A 26,440-nucleotide genomic window follows, 5' to 3' on the forward strand; every position below is an offset into this window, starting at 1 on the left:
ATGGGGGGGGGAGTGTCGGTGAATATGCATTTTGTGCAGCTGAGGTGATTAAGAATGTACCGGGAGTAGCTGTAAGGACTACAGTACCACCTTACTAAGATAAGTAGTTTTTGTTCCTATTTTAGGAACTGTGGATGTTGCTAAGAACTAATGTTATATAGTAATGGTGGGAGAGACTGTGAACAAGCAATGATGGTCTCTTTACACAGATTCTCCGTGATATTTCACTGGGATATAGTTGTGGGTCTGAGCGTTCACTATTAAGCAAGTATCTTACCGTGTGGTTATTATTTTTTATATATAAAGAGATTTACAGATTGTGGATGGGTGATTAATTAAAGCAATGAAAAAAAGATGCCAGACCTCCAGGGGAGGGAAGGGGAGGACAGAGATAGAAGATTGATGGTTAGCACGGAGAAAGAAAAAAAGGAGACCCTGGCAAGCAAGTTATCAGAGGACAACCAGAGCCTGGGACCAACAAGATTTGAATAATGACCAGACAACAAAAGGTAGAAAAAAATCATTTTATTTTCTGTTTTGTGATTACAATATGTCAGATTTGAAACGTGTATTCTGCCAGAGCTGGTCTTAGAACACAAACGTGAGCTAGGATTTAATAGAGAGAGGAAAAGTCTTTTTTGTTTGTTTATTTTGTTTACACCACAGCGCCAGTGTGGTTAGGAGAAGCCAAATGGTTTGAAAAAAACACCCAATTGGGCAAGAAGATAGAATCGAAAAATCGATTCAATAGGCTGAATCGAATCAAAATTTTTTTCCTGAATCGGGCAGCACTAGTCTCCACCAAAACCTGCAAGGCTATTATCCAAAACATCTGATTCCCTATGCTTAGTGGTCATCATACATATAAAAGTTTAATGCAGTAATTTGTTGGTTATTAGTCATAACCACTGCTCTGTGCAAGTTACCCCAGTGCCTTCTTAAAAGTTTGATGCAGGTCCATGATTTGATACAGTCAAGAAATGTTCACATACTATCTTTTATTTTAAAAATAAGAGGTTATTACAGGCAACCTCTTTTTTTTGGTGAATCCGGTTTTTGTGATTACATTGAAGTTTGGCTCTCCTCTTTGGTGTTGTAACAGAGAACTAGAAACAGGTCCATGATTTGGAGAAAAAAGCATTTGCTTTGGGGAAGCAGAACCGATGAGGTTTTGTTTACTGGTTATAACAGGTTTATGAAGAGAGAGACAAAGAAGATATCTTCCTTCCACAGTCTAATTGCTAAACTGGCTGAATACACCAATTATGTGTGTGTGTGTGTGGGGGGGGGTAGGATCTTCTGGAAGCAGAAAATACTGTTCCTGTTGCCTTCACTCTGTTATATGGATGCTGCGGGAACGAAGACGTGAAGGGGACGGCGCAATGAAGGAGACAGTGGTCACGGGGATGGGGTGGTGAAGGGGACGGTGGTCTGGGGATGGGGCAGTAATGGGAACAAATTTTTTCCCCATGTCATTCTCTAGTTCCAAGTTTGTGGGGCTACAACTGAAAAGATAGTATCCTTTTGGGTATTAATGCATCTTAAGGACGGGATGGACAGAAGGTTTTTGTTGTCAGATCTTGGTGCTCTTGATAGAGCATAGGGAATAAGCATTTTCTTCAAGAATAAGGAAAATTTATTAATTAATACTTTATGAGTCAATAAACATATTTAAAATGTAATTCTATGAATTATTGGTAGCCAGTGAGCTTGCTTTAGAAGGCGTGTAACGTGATCAAATTTTCTGGATTTGGTGATGATTTGTAACCGGCTTAATTCCTTAAGTGAAGCACCCTTATAGAGGGAGTTGCAATAATCTATTTTGGATATTACCAAGGAGTGTATTAAAGTGTTTAAAGAGGATGTATTAAGAAAGTTCGCCAGAGATCTGATCAGTCGGAGTCTGTGAAAGCAGCTTTTCACTACGGAACTTATTTGTTCATAAATGAGTTTTATTTATCAATGGTTATACCTAGGATTTTAATCTTATCAACTTCCTGAAGGAGAACATCCTTGATACTGATTGGTGGAGGGGGGCCTGAGACCACTTTTCCATAGAAAGAACATGGTTTTGGTTTTGCTAACATTTAAGGACATGTTCACATTCAGCCATTGACAAACTTTGGTTAGTTTCTGAATGATAGCGCCTATCTCTTTGTCAGAGTAAAGATCATGCAAGGCCCCTGTGCAGACCATCCTGCAAGAACTCCAAGATGTGAGGCAAAGAAGTGTGAAAGAGAACCATGCCATGCATGGAACACCACTCCTCAAAGAGACGCCAAACTCGCCCATAAGCCCAAGAGGTGGAAAGTCTATGGGAACCCAAGAGGGTGGAGATCACCTTATCCAAATAACCTTTTTTTACTTAGGCCAAGCCATAAGACAAAAGGGACCTGGATCGAACATTGGAATGGAACCCTGCGACAGAAGATCGGGCGAGAGGGGCAGAAGAGGATCTGCCACTAGAAGACAAACCAGATCTATGTACCATGGGCACCTGGGCAAGTCCAGAGCTACCAGGATCATGAGGCCGATGTGACGACCAAAGCAAAAAAGGATTATGCCCACCATTGGCCACGGGGGAAAAACATACAAGAAGCCTTCCGTCAGCCAAGCCCGAGCCTGGAAATCTCTGCGCTGACTGAAGAACTTTGGTGCTTTGGCATTGACACTCGTGGCCATCAGGTCCACGACTGGCTGGTCCCATGCCTGCACAATCAACTTGAATGCAGTGGGACCAAGACTCCACTCGCTGGCATCTAGCACATGATGACTGAGGAAGTCTGCCTGGACATTGTCCACTTCCGCTATGTGGGAAGCCTAGATGGCCAGAAGACGAGTCTCTGCCCAAGCCATAAGCAGAAAAGCCTCCAGCGCCACCAGATGACTCTTGGTGCCCCCACTGACGATTGAAGTAAGCCACCGCCGTGGCATTGTCCAAGAGAACCCGAACCGATTCACCTTTCAGCAACATCTGGAACGCTAGCAACACCAACCGGATTACTCTGGTCTCCAGAACATTGATCAACCTGGACGCCTCCTCTGGAGACTAGCTGCCCTGAGCCGAGCGACCGAGACATTGAGCTCCTCAACCGAGGAGACTGGCATCTGTGATAAGCACTGTCCACTGAGGCTGATCTAGACTCCCTCCCTGCACCAGATTGAAAGACTGTAGCCACCAGCTGAGACTGTGACGAACTAACCCCCAAAGTGGAACAGGAAGTCCACATCATGTGTCTGAGGCGACAACTGCTGAAGAGCATACTGAAGTGGGCACATGTGAGCTCGAACCCAACTGACCACATCCAGGGAGGCTGCCATCAACCCCAAGACCTGTAGAAAATCCTGCGTCCAAGGACACCAACAATCCAATAGGAAGGAAATCTGTTACTGCAACTTGCACACTCGGGCCTCTGGAAGGAAGACTCTCCCTAGGCAGATGTCGAAGAGAACTCCAAGGTACTCTAGGAGTTGAGACAGAGCCAACCGGCTTTTGGACAAGTTGACCACCAATCCCAGCAACTGCAGGAATTTGACAAACCCGAGTCAAAACCCAGGATCTCTCCTGAAAGGACTTTGCTTGAATCAACTAGTCGTCCAGATACGTATGAACCAGAATGGCCTCCTTGCATAAGGCCGCCACCACAACCACCACCACCATAATCTTGGTGAAAGTCCGTGGAGCTGTTGCCAGACTAAAAGGAAGTGCACAACACTGATAGTGCTTTCCCAAAATCGCAAAGTAAAGGAAATACTGGTGGGAAGCCCAAATCGGAACATGCAGGTAGCTCTCCGTCAGACCGAAAGAGGTCAGAAACTTCCAGGTTGGACCACTAGAATGACAGATCTCAGGGTCTCCATGCGAAAGACAGAACCCAGAGTGCTCTGTTGACACCTTTGAGATCCAAAATAGGCCAAAAATACCCCTCTTTCTTAGGCACCACAAAGTAAATGGAAGACCTGCCAGTGTGAACCTTCTGAATGAGCACTGGGACTATTGCTTTGAGGTTGAGCAATCTTTGCAGCGTTTGACGAAAAGCCCGCTTCTTCCAAGTCACCTGACAAGAAAGGAAACGATCTAGCCAGGGCTGGGAAAACTCCAGAGCATAACTGTCCCGAATCACTTTCACCCCTGGTAAAACTCCCGCAACCAGCTTACCACCGACACCAGTGGAAGGGCCCCCCCACCCCCTCGGCGGGCACCATGAAAGGACTGCATGCGTTGAAAGGAATGGCACCTGGAAGGAAAAGAAGTCGCTCCCAAAGGCGGGCGAGGACAGTCCTCAGGAAGACAGGGCACCTTAGAGTCAGTCAAGGCCTCAACCAGCTTGCCAAACTGCTCACCAAACAGGAAAGAGCCTGGAAAAGGAAATTTACTAAGCTTAGCCTTAGACGTTGCATTCGCCGACCAACCCCGGAGCCACAGGGTACGATGATAAGCCACTCCAAGAGCCATCGACTTGGCCAAAGCCCGCAACAGATCATACATGACATACAAAAGATAAAAAACGTCAAGCTCAATCTTAACCACCTCCTGAATCACCAAGGACCAGTCATCAGACTCACCGTCAAGAACTTGCTCGAACCACCAAAACAAGCCTGGGCCACTAGACTGCAACAAATCGCCTCCTGGACTGCCAAGGTAGCTATGTCAAAACTTTGCTTAAGAAGAGATTCCAACTTAAGATCCTGAGAGTCCTGCAAGGCTGAACTGCCTTCAACCGGCTCTGTATGCCTGTGATTGATAGCCAAAACCACCGCATCCATCACAGGAGACTTACAGGTATTCCGATCTCCATCAGGAATGGGTTAAAGCCGAGCCATGGATGGTGCCAAATGAAAGGGCATTTCCGGCAAATTCCACTGCACGTGCACCACATCCCTATCGTACTTTCCATACATGTTACTCTTTTGAACTTTAAAAAACTAAATTGTAGTTCCTTCCCCGATACCCTTCTGTATTAGTTGGTTTGTATGTCAATTTGTTTACCCTATTTTATATTTAGTTCTTAAATTGTAATAGTTTATGTTTTTTTTCATTTTTTGTGTGTTTTAATGACTTTTTATTATTGCATTTCGCTTAGTAAAACAAAAAAAGCGATTATATCAAATTTTAATAAAAACTTGAAACTTCATCTCCTAAAGCATGGAATCTACCAGATGCGGGGGATTTTTCACGTCTTCCTCAAAGCACAAAACCGATGAAACCTGAAGAACAAGCTCCCAGTGAAAAATGCACACCACTGATGCATCCTCGCCTGACGGTGTCTCTGACAAATACATATCCCCGAGAGGGTTTTGGAGATCCAACAAGGGGTCCAAGTCCTCATCAGAAGGAAACGCATCTCCAAACAAAAAATCCTCATCCCATGAAGATGGGGGAGGACTAGGCAAGTCAACGCTGAGGGGGGAATCGAAATGGGGTAGACGCGGAAGGCAAAAGCCCCCTCAAAAAAACAGTGACTCCCAGGGAAGAAACAGGACCACTGGCTGCCTGCAATTATGCCCTGTACATGGTCAAAACAAAATCTGGGGCAAATCCCCCTGGCAGCAAAGCAGGACTTACTGCTAAAGTAGGATACCCAGCAAAAACCTGTTCTTGTCCCTCTAAGACAGGAGGAAGGTCACCTGAGGCTTCAGACAAGATGGCGGAGCTTCCCACCAAAACCGGTGAAAACCCCACCTGAAGCCTGCAACGGCAAAGATGCCTGAACAAACTCAGCCACTAAAGCAGGCAACCAGCAGCAGCGAAAAGGGAGTCCCCAGCACTATTGGCAGTAAGGGAAACCTCCTTTCCCTGTCCGTTAGTGGCTGGGGAAATCCCTGTATGGGCGTTAGGGGAAGCTCGGGCTTCCCCAGTGCCTGCTGCCGACGAACACTGCACACGCAAAGGTGAACCCTGCTTACCAGCACCCGAAGCAGATGAGGATTCCTCTTTGTGGCAGCTGGTACACACCAGCCGCATCAATCGTACGCCTGGTGCACAATGAGCACTTTTTAAGCTGCTCATTGCGAAAACTGCTAGAAGGGAAAATAAAGTGCCAGTTAGCAATAAAAATCAATTAAACTTAGTTGAAGGCTTCCCTTCAGACCAGCACTGCCTCGGGACTTTTTTTTTTCTTCAATATAACTTTAATTTACAATTGAACAGACCCCACTGGCTTTCTAAGCTATATGCCTTGCCGGTAGTTGGTGGCAAGGCTTACAGCTGAGGCACCTCTAAAGAAAAAAATTGGGGGAAATTGGGAGGAGTGACTCAACCAGACAAGTGTGACACCCCCGAGGTCAGATGAACCCCCGAAAGGGTCCCCCAAGCTCATTCCGGGATCAGAAGGCCACTAACCAAAACCAACAGCCCTACACTAAACCAGGGAAAGACTGCACAGACTTACCACCTCCACCTGCTGGAGACAGAGCAGACTGATTGTATTTAGGACTGCAAAGCCCACTTGTACTACAGCCAAAAGTTTGTATCTCAGTCTTCACCTGCTGGTCAAGGTGAGCTATAACTCATCAGTTGCTATGCCGGTCTGGAGGAACGATAAAGAACGTACTTTTTTGCCAAACTTTTCAAATCACCTTCATAACTCAATTGATGGAGTCTGTGGATAGAGCTGACCTCTAGGATCTCAACCAAAATGGGTTTCAGAAGCACATGATACTGGAACCCTATTAGCATCATCACTGGATGCGATTCGATGGGGTTTTGCAATGTTGGATATATCTTTGGCATTTGATGCTGTTAATCATGCAATACTACTTCAGTGACTGTGTGGGCTTGGATTATGAGGTACAATGTATTTGTGGTTTGAGATATACTTAACAGATTGGGCATATGCAAACGAAACTGAAGAGTACCTGATTAGATTGTGAACCGCTCAGATGGGTAGTATATCAAATTCAAAATAAATTTGGAAACTCAGGGATGCAGTTTCTTATCTACACTTAATGACAATGAGAAGTACCTTGAGATTTTGCACCCTCTGCTCTGCGGTTTCATTTTTATTTGAAGCTATTTTGTGGGGTTCTCCAAAATGTTTGGGGATTGATTTCAGGGTGTATGAAAAATGACATTCAAATTTTTTTTCCAGTGGATGAAATGTTTTGTAGAAGAGCAGAAAAGCTGAAATACTGTTTGAGAATGACAGTGAATAAACATGCTACTAATGTCCATTATGAACCAGTACAATTTCTAGATGTTTCATTCAGTTAGTTTGGGGATTGTGATAGATTCACAGGTGCCCAATATTGGCTTCGCTTGGTAAGTAAACCAAAACCTATGCTCCCTCCATTTAATTTTCAAATTATGCTGCATAAGGAATGGCAAGTCAAATGCAAGGCAGGCAAAAGCATAGAGTAACCTTACTGGGTCAGACCAATGGTCCATTTAGCCCAGTATCCCGTCTTCAGGGAGGCCAAAAACCTGGCAAAAACTCAAATAGTAGCAGCATTCCAGGGAAATCAGTGGTTCCCCCATGTCTGTCTCAATAGCAGACTATTGACTTTCCTCCAGGAACTTATCCAAATCTTTTTCAAAACTAGCTATGTCAACTGCATTCTAGAGCTTAACTATTCTCTGAGTGAAAAATATTTCCTCTTTCACTTTCGTCGGTTTGTTTCAAGCCATGCTGAATTTGAGAGGCGGCAGCTCAGAGAACATTGCAAGCGAAGTACTGACATTCTAATTATATTTGTGCACGATCATGTAAGCATTAAAGGCCTGTTCTATGAAGAAACTTTTAAAGCTCTGAGGGAAGGAAAGAAGAAGCTATGAGGACAATGTGAGGTTTTTATCAGACCTATGAAGTATATTCTGAGGTCTTTTCTTGTTTCTCCATCTAGTGGTTGGCCTTGCTTTTTGCAAGGTGCCAAGGGGAATATTTTGAAAGTGGCTGCTTTGCTTACATACATGAGGGTGGATCTAGATATTGGATGATTCCAATTACCCACACTTTATATATAAAGATTGGATCCAAAATTCACACTAGCACACCACTATCCAATCACAAAAGAACACACCACTTGTTCATTCATTTAAACAAAACATGGAGAAAAGGCCTCAGGTCAAAAAGTGCTAAGTCCCATTGAACCCCTTAAGGAACGTAAAACAGGCAGGCTCACCTTCAATCATAGCCTAAAAAAAACCTCCATATAAGACATATTTATGTAGTAACCTACTGAACTTCAATAATTTCTAGACAACATAACAGGTTACAAGTTTATTTACATAATAAAGCATATTTATACAAAATGATGGCAGGACACTGACAAAGATGGCAAAAACATGGTCGCTAAAATGTAATGCTAAGAAATGCAAGGTCATGCATTTGAGCTGCAAAAACCTGAGGGAATGGTACAGTTTAGGGGGTGAAAAACTTATGTGCACGACAGAAGAACGGGACGTGGGTGTGATTGTATGTGATGGTCTTAAGATAGACATCACCAAAACACAAAAATTCCCAGTGAAGTGAATATGCAATCATATATTCATACTGATTACAGGGGTATCAGAGAGACCATGTGAGGTGAAAACACCACAAAGGCCTTATCTATCTTCATTTATCCCCTATAGCGTAATCATGATTTAATTTGTTGTTATATAAATGAATATTGACTTAGCTTTTTATCAGCATTTTATTCTTTTTTTCTTGTTATTTCATTATTTTTCAAGTAATTGCTTCTGCTTTCTCCAGCGTTCTGAGTAGATCGTTCCCCTGCCAACGCGTTTCGCCTATCTTTGTCAAGGCATGGGGTTCTGAGTCCTAACAGGTGCCTAACTTATAGCTGCAGCGGCTTCAACAGCAGCTATAAGTTAGGCACCTGTTAGGACTCAGAACCCCATGCCTTGACAAAGATAGGCGAAACGCGTTGGCAGGGGAACGATCTACTCAGAACGCTGGAGAAAGCAGAAGCAATTACTTGAAAAATAATGAAATAACAAGAAAAAAAGAAAAAAATGCTGATAAAAAGCTAAGTCAATATTCATTTATATAACAACAAATTAAATCATGATTACGCTATAGGGGATAAATGAAGATAGATAAGGCCTTTGTGGTGTTTTCACCTCACATGGTCTCTCTGATACCCCTGTAATCAGTATGAATATATGATTGCATATTCACTTCACTGGGAATTTTTGTGTTTTGGTGATTTTTAATTCTTTTGTTTCACATTTTCAATCTGTAAGAATGGCTTAAGATAGACAAACAGGTTGAAAAGGTGTTGGCGAAAGGGAGAGGTATGACAATTAGGAAAAAGGAGGTACTGATGCCCCTGTATAAGACTATGGTGAGATCTCGTTTAGAATATTGCGTACAATTCTAGAGACCACCAGAGTCGGTCCAGAGGAAGGTGGTCTTTGTGATAAGGTGTATGGGGACAGACTTAAAGATCTCAATCTGTATACTTTGGAGGAAAGGCAGGAGAGGGGAGATATGAGAGAGACGTTCAAATACCTACATTTTGTACACTTCTCCCTCCGGATTCGCGGGGGATAGGGGCAGAGCCGGACCACGAATGGTGAAATATCGCGAATATCTTCTGGTCCGGCTCTGACCCAGCCCCGCCTCCCTCCTGCCTTCCCCACGGCATCCCGGCCTTACCTGGTGGTCTAGCGGGCTTTCGGGGCACGAGTGGTCTTCGTACTCTCCTGCCCCGTGTAGATCGCCAATAGGAAATAGCTGCCGTGAGTTCCCGTAGTCTCTCGAGACTACGACGGAACTCCCCACAGCCATTTCCTATTGGCGATCTATACGGGGCAGGAGTGTAGGAAGATCGCTCCTGCCCTGAAAGCCCGCTAGACCACCAGGTAAGGCCGGGACGCCGGGGGGAAGGCTAAACTGTGGGTTTTTTTCTTTTTTTCCCCTTCCCCAAAAAATCGCGAATATGTGAAATCGTGATTGCCGAAACCACAAATGGGGAGGGGGAAGTGTAAATGCGCATGAAGTGAGCCTCTTTCATTTGAAAGGAAGCTCCAGAATGAGAGGGCACAGGATGAAGTTAAGAGGTGATAGGCTCAGGAGTAATTTAAGGAAATACTTTTTTACAGAAAGGGTGGTAGATGCATGGAACAGTCTCCCAGAAGAGGTGGTGGAAACAAAGACTGTGTCTGAATTAAAGAAAGTGTGGGACAGGCAATTGGGATCTCTTAGGGAGAGAAGGAGTTAGTGGATGCTGAGGATGGGCAGACTGGATGGGCCATTTGGCCTTTATCTGCCATCATGTTTCTATGGAGGACAGGAGGCTTTTCCAGATGTCTCACCTCTCCTGTGATTGCTGACCACACCTTGAGCGTATTATCATCCGAGCCACTGACAATTCGATTGCCACAAAACTGTAGACATGTAATGACGTGGTCATCATGTCCTTTCAACACCTGCAACCAGGAGAGAGAATTGTCAGAGGTCAGAGCACCAGGCAAAGAAAAGAAAATGAGAGGAGGGACTGGATAGTAGGGCCCACATTGCAAGGAGGAGAAACATCCCATTCTAGTTTGGGAAAAGAACCACCTCCAACCCAGCACATCAAAATAGATGAAAATTTTTTTATAATTACAGTGACCTAATTTCCAATTTAAACTTACAATCTGTTATATGGACAACCTTGCCTTGAGCATCAACAATACCACCAGAAACCCCCATCCTTGTCAGGCATTGCCAAGTCCAGGATCCTGTTTCCAATAGTGGCCAATCTAGGCCTCCCTTCCTCCCCCCTGCTATCAGTTTTCCATTTTCCCCATCTGGCTCTCTGTCACTCTCTGCTATCCCTCCATCTTTTGCCTACTTTCTCTTCCCTGCTGCCAGTTTCCTCCCCAACACTGTGCCCCCCCCCTACTAGTCCCCTCTTACACTACCACTCCCTATCACTGTTGCTGCCTGCGCTCCAGCTTTATAATAGAAAGAGATCTCAGTAGCACTTGCCTTTGGAGGTCTGATGTCTCCATGTCGCCAGTTCATGTCAATTTTGTGCTGCCTCATGAATGCAAACTTCCAGGGGCTATACATGAAGGTGGGGGTCAGCATTCGCTTCCGTCGTAGACTCAGGGGCTCCTCGATGCCTATGCAGACAAAAGCATGAAGGACAGGCATCATCAGAGTGCAGAGAAGAGGATCTGAAGACCAAGGCATGACCGAAATCGGGCATACATGCAACAATCAGCACCACACACATTTGCTAAGAAAAGGGTAGAGCATGACATGGGGACAAAATTTTCCCTGTCGGAACTCATTTTACTTACATTACATTACTGACTTCTATTCCGCCTATACCTTGCAGTTCAAGGCAGATTACAAAAGAGCTAACTGGACATTTCCAGTAACGTTACAATTGTTTTTTGGTTATAAAAGAGGTAAGATAGCTGGCTAATTTCCAGGAGAACTTGCAAATTGGATATTTCTAGGTAATATTACAGATAGGTTACAAATAAGATTACATTACATTTTAGGGATCTGTATTCTTGGTTGGTATTTTGAGGAGGAAGAAATTACCCAAGTGGAGGCTTTGGGAGGGGAATTTACCAGGGAGGAGAGGGAAGAAGGGGAGGGTTAATGTATCTGGATGAGTTCTTTTCCTGCCCCTGCTCCATTCTTGCAAGCTCTGTCCTCATCTGCACAAGCCTCAAACACTTTAAAATCATGTGTGTTTGAGACTTGTGCAGTTAAGGCAGAGCCTACAGGAATGAGGCAGGAACAGGGACAGCAGCAAAACTCACAGGGACCGGATGGGGAAAAATTTGTCCCTGGGTCAATCTCTACTCTAGGTTCTTAATTACTTTTTCAGTATATAATTGTTTTTCACATTGAAAACATTGTGTGAGGTAAATCAGTTAAGCACTGATGCATTAGGAACTATATTTTTAAACAGCAGAAAATGAAAAACACAGAAAGGTGTAAAACCTTTTAGAGAAAGACTGAGCTTCCAACTGGGCCAGACTTAAAGAAGAGAAAGAAAAGGAAGACAATTAATAATTTTAGACTGGGGGGCGTGGCTTGGAGCGCGCACAACATGGCAGCTTAACCGCGGCGCTCCTCACTCCCAGGCAACAAACTCGAGAAAACTAACTGTTTTACTTTGCTCACCCGAGCTAAAATTAATAAAATACAACAAAGGAAATGGCTGCGACGAGACAGGGAAAGCCTGAAAAGCCGTGTACTTCGGCGAAAAGGTCAAAGATCACCCCCGTGTCACCGTCGAGTGTGCCGATCCCACTGGAAGCTGAGGAATTAACTGAAACATCGGATATCATGGCTGAACTATTTAAAATCAAACTTATGTTACAGACATGCCTGCAACTTTCAGAGGTCAAGAAGAATGCTTAGTCTGAAACAGGAATTTCAAAATGACAGGCAGAGAATATCTATGATAGAAGATAAAATCGGGCAGTTGGAACTTTCACACAAAAGTGAGAAGAAGAAAAAAGATGTAACTGTTTAAAAAATCAACTGATAAGATATGGGAACCGAGGAAAAGATAGACATTAGATTACTTGGAATGGCTGAAATCTTGAGGGGAGACCCTGTACAGTTCTGGAAACCTTTTAACTAACTGCTAACTAAATTCTAAATGGGTTCGAGTAGAACGTGCCCACAGAATCCCACAGAAAACCAGTAAATCAGACTGCTCCTGAACCTTAATCTTCAAAGTATTAAGTACCAACAAGCTTTGGAAATCTTAAGGTTGAAAAGCAAATAAAAACCTAAATTATAAAGGATCCAAATTGAATCTTGGTTCAGATTTCGCAAATACACTGCAACATAAGCTGATCTTATAAGATGGGTAAAGGCAAATCCCTAATATTTCAAATTAGGGTTGCACATTTAACAAGCTATTAATGCGATTAACAAATTAATAATTTAACTCATGTTAAAAAATTTAACACGATTAACTGCTTCACAGTCCACATCTCTCTCTTTTTCCTCTTCCCACACTCCGGCATCCCCCTCTCCCTAGTGGCCTTGGGAACTTGCCTTAATTACGGCATTGAAACTTTGGCTAAGTTCAATTTTCTGGCAAAGATTCTACCTTGGGCAGTGGAGAGATGGCTTGGGCTAAAGCCCTAGAGGTAATAAGCCATTTCCAATGCTACAGAAAGAGAGGCTTTGGCCCAGTGAGAAGCAGCCTGCTTTCAGTGCAGCGATCAAGGCAAGTCCCCAGAACCGCTGGAATGCAGTCAAAGGTGAAAAGAGGTCTCAGACAAAAAGGAAGAGAGAAAGATATGGACCACGAGCAAGGGGGATGGCGACAGCGGAGAGATGTCGGGGGGGGGGGGGGGGGAGGAGGCCCAAGCAGTGGCAGAAGAGGATAAGAGAGAGAAAGATATGAAGGGTTGTGTTCTCCAGAGATGGAAGAGAAGACAGGCAGAGAAAGCAATGTTACTTACCATAACAGTTGTTATCCAGGGACAGCAGGCAGCTATTCTCACTAATGGGTGACGTGATCCAACGGAGCCCCGATGCGGACGCTTCTTTGAAGAAAAACTCGAAGTTTCGAGTCGCTCGCACCGCGCATGCGCGAGTGCCTTCCCGCCCAGACCAGGGTGCATCTCCTCAGTTCAGATAGCTAGCAGAGAAGCCAACCCAGGGGAGGTGGGTGGGACATGAGAATAGCTGCCTGCTGTCCCTGGATAACAACTGTTACGGTAAGTAACATTACTTTATCCCAGGACAAGCAGGCAGCTATTCTCACTAATGGGTGACCTCCAAGCTAACCATAATGGGATGGTGGGAGAGTTGGCAACTTAGGAGAATAAATTTTGCAATACTGTTTGGCCAAACTGTTCATCCCTTCTGGAGAAAGTATCCAGACAATAATAAGAAGTGAAGGTATGAACCGAGGACCAAGTGGCAGCTTTACAAATTTCCTCGATTGGTGTCGATCTGAGGAAAGCTACAGAAGCTGCCATAGCTCTGACCTTATGGGCTGTGATTTTTCTGTCAAGGGCAATCCAGCCTGGGCATAGCAGAACGAGATGCAAGCCGCCATCCAGTTGGAGATGGTGCGCTTGGATATAGGACATCCCAACTTGTTCGGATCAAAGGAGATGAAAAGTTGAGGAGCAGTTCTGTGAGGTTCTAAGTAGAAAAGCCAAAGCACGCTTACAGTCCAGAGTATGAAGGGCAGATTCTCCAGGGTGAGAATGTGGCTTCGGAAAGAACAATGGATTGGTTGATATGAAATTCTGAGACAACTTTAAGCAGGAATTTCGGATGAGTGCGGAGAACCACCTTGTCATGATGGAATACTGTAAATGGAGGATCCGCAACCAAGGCTTGGAGCTCACTGACTCGTCGAGCAGAAGTGAGGCCAATGAGAAACACCACTTTCCAAGTGAGATACTTCAGATGAGCCTTGTGAAGAGGTTCAAATGGAGGCTTCATAAGTTGTGAAAGAACAACATTGAGGTCCCAAACCACTGGAGGCGGTTTGAGAGGGGGGATTGACAAGGAAAAGTCCTTTCATGAATCTGGAAACCACAGGATGAGCAGATAGAGGTTTTCCTTGCAGAGGCTGATGGAAAATAGCAATTGCACTGAGATGGACTCGTATCGAAGAAGACTTGAGGCCAGAATGAGACAGGTGTAAAATATAGTCCAAAATCGAAGATAAGGAGAGTGTTGAGGCTCCTGATGCTGAGAAACACACCAAACAGAGAATCTAGTCCATTTTTGGTGGTAGCATTGCCTAGTAGCAGGCTTCCGTGAAGCTTCCAGGACGTCCCTCACAGGTTGGGAAAACTGTAGAGGGGTTACATTGAGAGGAACCAAGCTGTCAGGTGTAGAGACTGCAGGTTGGGGTGAAACAGAGATCCCTGATGCTGTGTAAGCAGAGATGGAAAAACTGGTAGAAGGTAAGGTTCCCTGTTGCTGAGTTGAAGTAGAAGGGAGTACCAAGGTTGTCTGGGCCACCGTGGCACAATCAGGATCATGGTGGCAAGGGCTGATTTCAGCTTGACTAGGGTCTTTTGGATGAGAGGAAATGGAGGAAACGCATATAGAAAGAGATTTGTCTAGTCCAGAAGAAATGCGTCTGCCTCAAGGCGATGTGGAGTGTAGATCCTGGAGCAGAACTGAGGCAGTTTGAAGTTGTGGGGGGCTGCGAAGAGGTGTCCCCCACAGAGCGAAGATGTGATGAAGAGGAGTGGAGTTGAGAGTCCACTCATGAGGTTGCAGGAGGCGATCAAGCTGTCTGCTAAGGCAGTGTTTTTCAACCGCTGTTCCGCGGCACACTAGTGTGCCGCGAGATGTTGCCTGGTGTGCCGCAGGGCCGCCATCAGGGCAGTACTACCAGTCCTGCATTCAGGGGCCCGGAGCTGACAGGGGGCCCGAGGCAGAGGCACCAGTAGCTCGCCAAGGCAAAGTGAATCGATCACCCAGGACTCACTTTGTCTTGGCGATCTAATCTATCGAGCCAATAAGTCTTCTTCTCCCCGACGTCAATTCTGCAGTCGGAGAGGAAGTTCGGGCCAGCCAATCGCTGCCTGGCGGGGCGGAACTTCCTCCCCGATTGCAGAATTGACGTCAGGGAGAGCATGCGTCGGCGTCAGCTTTGGGGCCTGTTATCCATTGGTGGGTCCTGTTCCCCGATGGCAGCGGCAGTGGCTTGGGGAACGGCAGGGAGAAAGAAAGAAAGGGGGCAGGCAGGGAAACAGAAGGAAAGAAGAGAAACAGAAAAAAAAGAAAGAAAGGTCAGGGAGAGAGGAAGAAAAAGTTGGGGGAGGGAATGAGGTGTGGAGGAGAGAAAGCATACAGGCTGATAGAAGGGAAGAAAGATTGGATGCACAGTCAGAAGAAGAAAGTGCAACCAGAAATCACCAGACAAGGTAGGAAAAATGATTTTATTTTAAATTTAGCAAAGTGGAGGCAGTATTACCACAGTTTTCAAAGGAATTTGCCCAAATAACTTAATAGTTAACTGGGTAAATTCCCAGAGATGAAAACTTCCCTTCACTTACTATGCACAGTTCTGAATTTATATCTGCTGTCTATATTTTACAAAATGGTCACCTTTTACTAAACCGCAATAGTGGTTTTTAGCGCAGGGAGCCTATGAGCGTCAAGAGCAGCGCTGGGCATTCAGCGCAGCTCCCTGCGCTAATAACTGCTATTGTGGTTTAATAAAAAGGATGGAGGGTATATTTGTCTATTTTTGTATGCTATAAAAAACCAAATACAGAGAGAGACTGAGAGCTGTTGACGAAGAGCTACGTGTGTGTCTTTCTTCGATTCCAGCCAGAATATCAGCTTTGTGTTCAGCCAAACAGGCTCAGGTTTCGCACTGAATAAAGTATTTTATAATTTTTCACTATTCTGTTTACTTAATATTTCATAATAAAGTAATTATAAAATACTTTCTTTGTGTTTATTTGATTCCTATTCAAGAGAATTACTTTATATATAGTCAATATAGGCACAGAGTTAAATTTTTTAACATTTTCTAATGGTGGTGTGCCTCGTGATTTTTTTCATGAAACAAGTGTGCCTTTGCCCAAAAAAGGTTGAAAAACACTGTGCTAAGGCATTGTCTGCACTCTGAATGTAGACCGCTCCGAGGAAGGTGTTGTTGCGAATCGCCCAATCCCACACCTTCAGAGCTTCCTGGCAAAGGGAGGCCGATCCCGTGCCTCCCTGCTTGTTGACATAGTACATGGCGACCTGGTTGTCTGTGCGGATGAGGACAACCTGGTCGCAAAGGAGATGCTGAAAGGCATGGAGAGCGTTGAGGATCGCCTTGAGTTCCAGGAGATTGATGTGGCACTGCTGGTCCGCACTGGTTCAGTGACCCTGGGTGCGGAGGCCATCCAGATGAGCCCCCCAGGCATAAGTCGACGAGTCGGTCGTGAGGACTTTCTGATGGTGGGGGGTGTGGAATAGTAAACCGCTGGAGCGATTGGACGATAGCATCCACCAGTGCAGAGACTGTTGTAGAGCAGGAGTGACCTGGATAGGGGGCGTCAGAGGGTCGGACGTTTGGGACCACTGAGACGCCAGGGTCCAATGGGGGATCCTCAGGTGGAGTCTGGCAAATGGGATCACGTAAACTGTCGAGGCCATGTGGCCTAGCAGGACCATCATTTGTCTCGCCAGGATGGATGGGCGAGAGGACACTGAATGGCAGAGGTGAAGTAGAGCATTCATGTGTGGGGGAGGAAGAAACGCTCTGAGTTGGGTAGTATCCAGGATCGCTCCAATGAAGGTGAGAGTCTGGGAGGGTTGTAGGTGGGATTTTGGGAAGTTTATCTCGAATCCCAGATGTTGCAATAACCAAATGGTCTTCTGGGTCGCGAGGGCGACTCCCTGAGACGTGGAATCCTTGATGAGCCAGTCGTCCAGGTAAGGGAACACATGGAGACCATGGTTTCTGAGTGCTGCAGCTACCACTACCAGGCACTTGGTGAAGACTCTGGGTGACGAGGCCAGGCCGAATGGAAGCACTCGGTATTGGAGATGAAGGTGTCCCACCCTGAATCTGAGGTATTGGCGGGAAGCCGGATGAATGGGAATGTGGGTGTAGGCCTCCTTGAGATCATAGAAACATAGAAATAGACGGCAGATAAGGGCCACGGCCCATCTAGTCTGCCCACCCCAATGACCCTCCCCTACCTTTCTCTGTGAATAGATCCCACATGTCTATCCCATTGGCCTTAAAAATCAGGCACGCTGCTGGCCTCAATAACCTGAAGTGGAAGACTATTCCAGCGATCAACCACCCTTTCAGTGAAAAAGAATTTCCTGGTGTCCCCATGCAGTTTCCCGCCCCTGATTTTCCACGGATGCCCCCTTGTTGCCACGGGACCCTTAAAAAAGAAGATATCTTCTTCCACCTCGATGCGGCCCGTGAGATACTTGAATGTCTCGATCATCTCACCCCTCTCTCTGCGTTCCTCGAGTGAGTACAGCTGCAACTTATCCAGTTGTTCCTCGTACGGGAGATCCTTGAGTCCTGAGACCATCCGGGTGGCCATTCTTTGGACCGACTCCAGTCTCAGCACATCCTTACGGTAATGCGGGCTCCAGAATTGCACACAGTATTCCAGATGGGGCCTCACCATGGATCTATACAATGGCATAATGACTTCAGGCTTACGGCTGACGAAACTCCTGTGTATGCAACCTATGATTTGCCTTGCCTTGGATGAAGCTTGCTCTACTTGATTGGCAGTCTTCATGTTCTCACTGACGATCACCCCTAAGTCTCGTTCTGCTTCAGTTCTTGTTAGGATCTCGCCATTAAGGGTGTAAGTCTTGCATGGATTTTGGCTGCCCAGGTGCATGACTTTGCATTTTTTGGCATTGAAGCTGAGTTGCCAGGACCTAGACCATCACTCCAGTATGAGTAGGTCGTGCATCATGTTGTCGGACATTGAATTTATGTCTGTTGTGCTTTTGCCCACTACATTGCTTAGTTTGGCGTCATCGGCGAATAATGTTATTTTACCTCGCAGCCCTCGAGGAGGGGATACAGGGATGCCAGGGTCAGCATGCAAGACTTTTCTTTGACCAAAATCTTGTTGAGTACCCTGAGGTCCAAAATGGGTCGCAGATCGCCCATCTTTTTCGGAACGAGGAAGTACCGGGAGTAAAACCCCTTGTTCTGTTGGTCCCGAGGGACCGGTTCGACAGCCCCCAGCTGTAATAAGGCCTGGGCTTCCTGAAGAAGAAGGGCGGTCTGGGTTAATTTGGAAGGATACTCTCTTGGAGGATGTTCCCGAGGAATTTGGTGGAACTTACGATGGAAAAGGACCCAGAGGTCGGTGGTAATGGTCGCCCATCGGTGGTAAAAATGCTGGAGACGACCTCCGATGGGTGGATTGATTGAAAAAGGCAGAACGACCGAGGTTATGCCCTCTTTGAGACAGTCAAAAGGGCTGAGGAACCTTAGGGACAGTAGATGGTTGAGGCTTTTAATGATGTTTCTGCAGGTGCTGTCTCTTCACAGGCTGTCTGATGGGGGGGAGCCTGTTTAGGAGGGTAGCGCCGCTGGTATATCAACAGTGGTGTGATTGCCGGTGAGTGTGGAGCAAGGCCGGCACGATTTCGGGAGATGTTAAGGCCCGAGACACCGAACATAGTGTCGATGAGGGTCCGTTAGCGAAATCTCGCGCTGGCACTTGTCACACTTTTTAAAACCGGTGATAGGCCAGGACATAGGCCGAAAAAGCTCCGCCGTGAGATCGAAGCCGCGGGGCTGCGGCCATGTGGCTTGCCCGGTCGAACGGAACGAAGAAATTTTTTTTTTTTGGAAACAATAAAACGACGAAAATCAGCGATTAAGATCAATTAAAACCAAAACCGCGGACTTAGAAGGCACAAGTGAAGAAAACTTTGCGCAGAGTCGAAGACGGACTTCTCGGCTCCGCGGAAAAGTAAGAACTGAGGAGATGCGCCCTGGTCTGGGCGGGAAGGCACTCGTGCATGCGCGGTGCGGGCAACTCGAAACTTCGAGTTTTTCTTCAAAAAAGCGTCCACATTGGGGCTCCGTTGGATCACATCACCCATTAGTGAGAATATCTGCCTGCTTGTCCTGGGATAATGGATTCCTATGGAGGGAAGGGAGAGGGCTATAAAAATACATTCACCCAATTCAAGTTTCAGTAGGGTTGTACATGCTAAATTTATTTCAACTCTTTTTCATTTGGACTGTGAGTGAAGTAAGTTACAAAAAGCTATCTTTAAAAAAGAAGTTCTAAGAGCTTATGGGCCCAATATTCCTTAAAGCCCAAAGTCTCAGATTTCAACATAGAAGACTTTATATTGAAATATATTTTTAAATGTTATTAATATACTACATTTAGGAAGTGAATAATATAGAAGGGAAAAAAGAAACAAGATAGTACCATAACAGGGACAAAAATGAACACACAAAAGGAGTAGTTACAATTTGCAAAATAAAACAGAATTGACTCGAGGAAGGAAAGAAAGAGAGTCATGATCTACCAAGTAGTCGAAAATGAAAAAAGCTTCCCACCATTAGATCTCAGTTTTTGAGAGAAGCTGGTCATGTAGTCAAGAAAGCAAAGATGCAAATGGAAGAAAAAATAGCTGACACAGTAAAACGGGGAGACAAGACATTTTTTAGATATATTAGTGATAGGAAGAAGTGCAAAAGTGGCATTGTGAGACTCAAAGGGGAAGAATATGTAGAAGCTGATAAAGAAAAGGCCGAATTGCTTAACAAATATTTCTGTTCTGTGTTCCCGGCTGAAGCGCTGGGAGCGGGACTGCAAAAAGCAAACATAAATAGGGATGGATGAGTAATAGACCCTGATCAATTTTCAGATGGTTGTGTTCGTGGGGAGCGATGGGGCCGGATGGTGTACATCCAAGGGTGCTGAAGGAACTTAGGGAAGTTCTGGTAGCTCCCCTGACTGACCTTTTCAACGAGTCTCTGGAGTCGCGAGTGGTACCGGAGAACTGGAGAAGGGCAGATGTGGTCCCTCTCCACAAAAGTGGAAGTAAGGAAGAAGCAGGGAATTACAGGCCGGTAAGTCTGACTTCTGTGGTAAGCAAATTAATGGAAACACTTTTAAAACAGAAGATGGTCAAGTTTCTGGCATCCTGTGAATTCACTAGAGGTAGGTCTTGCCAGACAAAGATCAATTTCTTTGACTGGGTGACCAGAGAATTGGATAGAGGATGTGCACTAGATGTGGTGTATTTAGTTTTTAGCAAAGCCTTTGACATTGTTCCACACAGACGTCTAATAAATAAACTGAGTGCCCTCGGGAAGGGTACCAAAGTGACGGGCTGGGTCAGGAACTGGTTGAGTGAAAGGTGACAGAGGGTAGTTATCAATGGAGATCGCTCTGAGGAAAGGGATGTTACCAGTGATGTGCTTCAAGATTCTGTTCTTGGGCCTATTCTTTTTAACATTTCTATAAATGATATTAGTGAAGGGTTGTTAGGTAAGATTTGCCTCTTTGCGGATACCACCAAAATCTGCAATAAAGTAGAAAACCAGGATGGTTTGAACAACATGAAGAAAGACCTGGCAAAGCTTGAAGAATGGTCTGAAATTTGGCAGCTAAAATTTAATCCTAAGAAATGCAAGGTTATGCATTTGGGCTGCAAAAACCCAACGATAAGAGATACAGGGAACAATACAGTTTATGGGGCGAAGATCTTATGTACACGACAGAAGAGCGGGACTTGGGTGTGATTGTATGTGATGACCTTAAGGTGGCCAAATAGGATGAAAAGGTGACGGCGAAGGGTACATGGCTAGTAGGAAAAAGGAGGTATTGATGCTCCTGTATAAGACTTTGGTGAGACCTCATTTACAATATTCTGGAGCCAGACATTTCGCTGGATGCCAGTTGCTGAAGGGTTAGAAGGAAAAGTGTGCCTTTTTGCAGATGATACCAAGATTTGTAACAGAGTAGACACCGAAGAGGGAGTGGAAAATATGAAAAAGGATCTGCAAAAGTTAGAGGAATGGTCTAATGCCTAGCAACTAAAATTCAATGCAAAGAAATGCAGAGTAATGCATTTGGGGATTAATAATAGGAAGGAACCGTATATGCTGGGAGGAGAGAAGCTGATATGCACGGACGGGGAGAGGGACCTTGGGGTGATAGTGTCCGAAGATCTAAAGGCGAAAAAACAGTGTGACAAGGCAGTGGCTGCTGCCAGAAGGATTCTGGGCTGTATAAAGAGAGGCGTAGTCAGTAGAAGAAAGAAGGTGTTGATGCCCCTGTACAGGTTATTGGTGAGGCCCCACTTGGAGTATTGTGTTCAGTTTTGGAGACCGTATCTGGCGAAAGACGTAAGAAGACTTGAGGCGGTCCAGAGGAGGGCGACGAAAATGATAGGAGGCTTGCACCAGAAGACATATGAGGAGAGACTGGAAGCCCTGAATATGTATACCCTAGAGGAAAGGAGAGACAGGGGAGATATGATTCAGACGTTCAAATACTTAAAGGGTATTAACGTAGAACAAAATCTTTTCCAGAGAAAGGAAAATGGTAAAACCAGAGGACATAATTTGAGGTTGAGGGGTGGTAGATTCAGGGGCAATGTTAGGAAATTCTACTTTACGGAGAGGGTGGTGGATGCCTGGAATGCGCTCCCGAGAGAGGTGGTGGAGAGTAAAACTGTGACTGAGTTCAAAGAAGCGTGGGATGAACACAGAAGATTTAGAATCAGAAAATAATATTAAAGATTGAACTAGGCCAGTTACTGGGCAGACTTGTACGGTCTGTGTCTGTGTATGGCCGTTTGGAGGAGGATGGGCAGGGGAGGGCTTCAATGGCTGGGAGGGTGTAGATGGGCTGGAGTAAGTCTTAACAGAGATTTCGGCAGTTGGAACCCAAGCACAGTACCGGGTAAAGCTTTGGATTCTCGCCCAGAAATAGCTAAGAAGAAAAAAAAAAACAAAAACAATTTTTAATTGAATCAGGTTGGGCAGACTGGATGGACCATTCGGGTCTTTATCTGCCGTCATCTACTATATGTTACTATTCAGCGTTCAGCAACAAACATGCACTAAGACAGCTGTTCCAGGATGACTGCTGGCAGTACAATCTGGTCCACAGACACCTAAGGTGCCACCTTGATCTAGTATCAGGGATTTAGAGTTCTGTCTCACATCTTCTTCTACCACTCCTCCCCCTCATCCCTGCATTCTTCCACTTAAAAACATAGAATATGACGACAGAAAAGGGCCTTTGGCCCAACAAGTCTGCCAACTCAAATAACCCTCCCCTCTAAATTCTTCTTTGAAGTGAGCCCATGTGTTGATCCCATTTGTTCTTAAAGTCAGTCCTTCTCTCAACCTGTCAGATATGGTCTTATACCTGTCCACGGTTTACCACATGCATTATTCAGTTTACTAGACCGGACAATTTACTACTCCCCTTCTCTCTAGCAGGTCATCTTCCTTGTTCTCTCAATCCTTCTCCTTTCTCCTGTTTCCGATTCTACTATAGCCCCACTCTCTTTTCTGTTCCACAGCCTTTTCATGTTCCTTTCTACATCTCATCACTTTTTCTACCATATTCCTGCCGTTTTCTATACTTTGGAGGAAAAGAGGGAGATATGATAGAGACGTTTAAATACTTTGTGGCATAAATGCACTTGAGACTCATCAATTTCATTTGAAAGGAAGCTTAGGAATGAGAGGGCATAGCATGAAGTTAAAAGGTGATAGGCTCCGGATTAATCGAAGGAAATACTTTTTTACAGAAAGGGTGGTAGATGCGTGGAACACTCTCCCGGAAGAGGTGGTGGAGACAGAGACTGTGTCTGAATTCAAGAAGGCTTGGGGTAGGAAGAGGAGGCGATAGTGGATGCTGGGATGGGCCATTTGGTCTTTATCTGTCTTCATATTTCTACGTTTCAAAATTTATTTTCCTTATGTTGCCCATTCTATTGTGCTCCCTCCCTCCAATTCTACAGACCCTTGCCTCCTCTTCTCCCATTCCTCTTCACCACTGCCCTTCTCTGGTTCTAGCATATTTCACCCCTCCTCATCACTCTTTCCCATAGGACAGAGCCACTGTACCTTCATCTCGACACTTCTCTCTCCACAGCAGGTTGTCTTCAGCTAGAACCCTCCAATAGCGACAGGTCTGGGCAGCTCGCAGCAAATCTCGTGGCTCAAGGAAAGACAGCACATACAGCGCCAGCTGGAGAAACAGAACAGCATCAACACTTAAGAATCAGGATGAGAAAGCAACAAAGGAGAGTACAAGTGGGATGCTGAAGAAGAGTAGAGAAGAAATAAAATACATTAAGGTTGGCAAATACTTATTTAGAGAAATTACCTACATAGAGATTTAGGCTAAAAAGCTGAGGTCCAACAAATCCAACCTTTTGATGGTCCACAAGCTCTTTCTAGAGCAAGGGTGTCAAAGTCCCTCCTTGAGAGCTGCAATCCAGTCGGGTTTTCAGGATTTCCCCCAATGAATATACATGAGATCTATTAGCATACAATGAAAGGAGTGCATGCAAACAGATCTCATGCATATTCATTGGGGAAATCCTGAAAACCTGACTGGATTGTGGCCCTTGAGGAGGGACTTTGCCCCTGTTCTAGAGACTAATCAAAGGAGTATGGAGGGGGGGTACCATCTGAAAATATAACCAGTTCCACAGAACTGAAAAATTGTATTCCCAGCCTGAAATATTGTGTTGGACACATCGTACACATCGTACGGTGCTAGGGGCACCGTCAGTCTATCACCACCTACCATTGGTCAGCTACACTAGCCCTGATTCTAGGGCACCAAAATTAATGCTTGCTTTCTGGTACACTAGAATGGAGAAGGGCAATATCAGTCTTAGGCATCAATGCCTGTTGATCAAGTTCTTGCCCATTGCCCCCTTATCTGCTCACGTACCTCTTTAGGCAGTAAGGAAATGAAGTCCCTCTGAAACTGCGGCTCAATGACCTGCATCATGTACTTGATCTGAGAAGGTTCACATCGATCGATAAGCTCATCCAAGGCCAACAATTTCTCTGGGCCACTCCATCGCTGGAGGAGAGAGAGGAATGTTATATCCAGATCTCTACAGCCACCAATAAATATGGTCAAGAGAAGAGCGCTAGAGACAGCCACAAAACAATCTTTCTTTGCTTTGATTGCGGCTTTGTTTAAGAATTGTTTAAAAGCTCTACAATCAGCCCAAAATGTGACAGCCAAAATATTAGCTGGAAACACCTAGATACACTCATATTGCACCTATTCAGAAAAACCTTCACTGGATACCAATCAGAGAATAAAATTTAAGATTTTAAGTCTGGATTTTAAAGCACTTCATAAAATGATCTCACCCTTTATCGTTTCAAGTCTGCGACTCCATCCATCTTCCAGAGCACTATGCTCTTGCATTACATTACATTGATGTTTTTTATTCTGTCAATACCTTTTGGTTCTAGGCGGATTACAATAAGAGAAGATTCTGGTCATATCCAGAAGATTACAAGATTGCTATTTGGTTGGAACGACTGGGCTCAGGAGATAGACTGAAGTACGATAACTTCTTATATCATGAGCTTGTCTTGAGGCTCCTTGTTGCCACTTAATTAAACAACAGGTACAGAGAAAAACCTGTGTTTCGAGTAACAGGTCCTAAGCTCTGGATTACTTCCTTCTCTCTGTTTAAAACAGAGCTTAAACAATCTTGTTTGCACAAATCATATGGTAGTATGTTTTCAATGATTAGTATGTGAATGGGTTTCAGATTGTTGGCTAAATGGGAGGAGGGGTAGCACTATTCACTAAAGAGGACATCAAAGTTACCAAAATCGCAGATGTCAAGTACACTGGGGAATCCATCTGGGTGAATTTGGCTAGGGGGAAGGACAAATGCCTATATCTTGGTGTAGTATACAGACCTCCAAGCCAACAGGAGGACATGGCTATAGAATTAGTCGAAAACATTGAGAATATCACTTTGCGTGGAGACCCAGTATTGTTAGGAGACTTCAATATGCCTGATGTGGATTGGAACAATCTTTCCGTTATGACCTGTGGCAGCAGGAAGCTATTAACCTCTATAAAGGGAGCGAGACTCAGACAAATAGTATTAGAGCCCACTAGGGATCAGGCGATACTAGACCTAATACTCACCAACGGAGAAAGTGTCACAGAGGTCTCGGTAGGTGATACGTTGGCCTCCAGTGACCACAACATGATATGGTTCAACCTCAGGAAAGGTTTCACTAAGTCAAGCACATCAACCAAGGTCCTCAACTTTAAGGGCACAAACTTCGAAAGCATGGGAGATTTCATCCATCGGGCACTGCAAAACCATACCGAAACAGATAATGTAGAAGTCTGGGTAACTCTGAAATCAACCTTACACGAAGAAACCAACCGCTACGTCAAATCAGTAAGTAAACGGCGAAGAAACAATAGACCACAGTGGTTCTCTGCGGAGATCTCAGACCTCATAAAAAAAGAAGAAAAGAGCGTTCATCATCTACAAACAATCAGGGAAGCGAGAATCCAAGGAAGACTATCTGGCCAAGTCAAAAGCAGTCAAAACGGCAGTCAGGGAGGCCAAACTCCGAATGGAGGAGAACCTTGCGAAGAACATCAAGAAGGGTGATAAATCCTTCTTCCGGTATATTAGTGACAGAAAAAGAAACACAGATGGGATAGTACGCCTTAGGAAACCCGACGGGAACTATGATGAATCGAACTCCGACAAAGCCAAACTTTTAATGAATACTTCTGCTCGGTCTTCGGCCCTCAGCTGCCGACGAGGGAAAACTCGGAAGACCCGTTTCGAAATTTCGAGTTTACGCCCAGCAGTGTCTATGAGGAGCTATCAAGACTCAAGGTGAACAAAGCTATGGGACCGGACAAACTACACCCCAGGGTGCTCAGGGAGTTGAGTGACGTCCTGGCGGAACCGTTATCCGCGCTCTTCAATCTTTCCCTAAGTACAGGAAGAGTCCCGTTGGTTTGGAAAATGGCTAACGTCATTCCACTCCACAA

At 45.0% G+C, this 26,440-nt stretch overlaps 1 protein-coding gene across 4 annotated transcripts in view; it reads right to left on the reverse strand.

Moving 5' to 3' along the window:
- Positions 1-26,440, reverse strand: part of LOC117362998 (F-box/WD repeat-containing protein 7-like) — a 113,385-nt gene that overhangs the window by 44,645 nt on the left and 42,300 nt on the right. For all 4 annotated transcript variants that reach the window (XM_033950118.1, XM_033950117.1, XM_033950116.1 and 1 more), the window contains exons 6-9: positions 24,335-24,469; positions 23,497-23,620; positions 10,920-11,056; positions 10,262-10,375 (exon numbers count right to left, since the gene is read on the reverse strand). In XM_033950118.1, coding sequence (XP_033806009.1) covers positions 10,262-10,375; positions 10,920-11,056; positions 23,497-23,620; positions 24,335-24,469 — 510 coding nt within the window. The remainder of the gene's footprint in view (positions 1-10,261; positions 10,376-10,919; positions 11,057-23,496; positions 23,621-24,334; positions 24,470-26,440) is intronic.

The sequence above is a fragment of the Geotrypetes seraphini genome, chromosome 6 (assembly GCF_902459505.1).
Source record: "Geotrypetes seraphini chromosome 6, aGeoSer1.1, whole genome shotgun sequence".
NCBI lineage: Eukaryota > Metazoa > Chordata > Amphibia > Gymnophiona > Dermophiidae > Geotrypetes > Geotrypetes seraphini.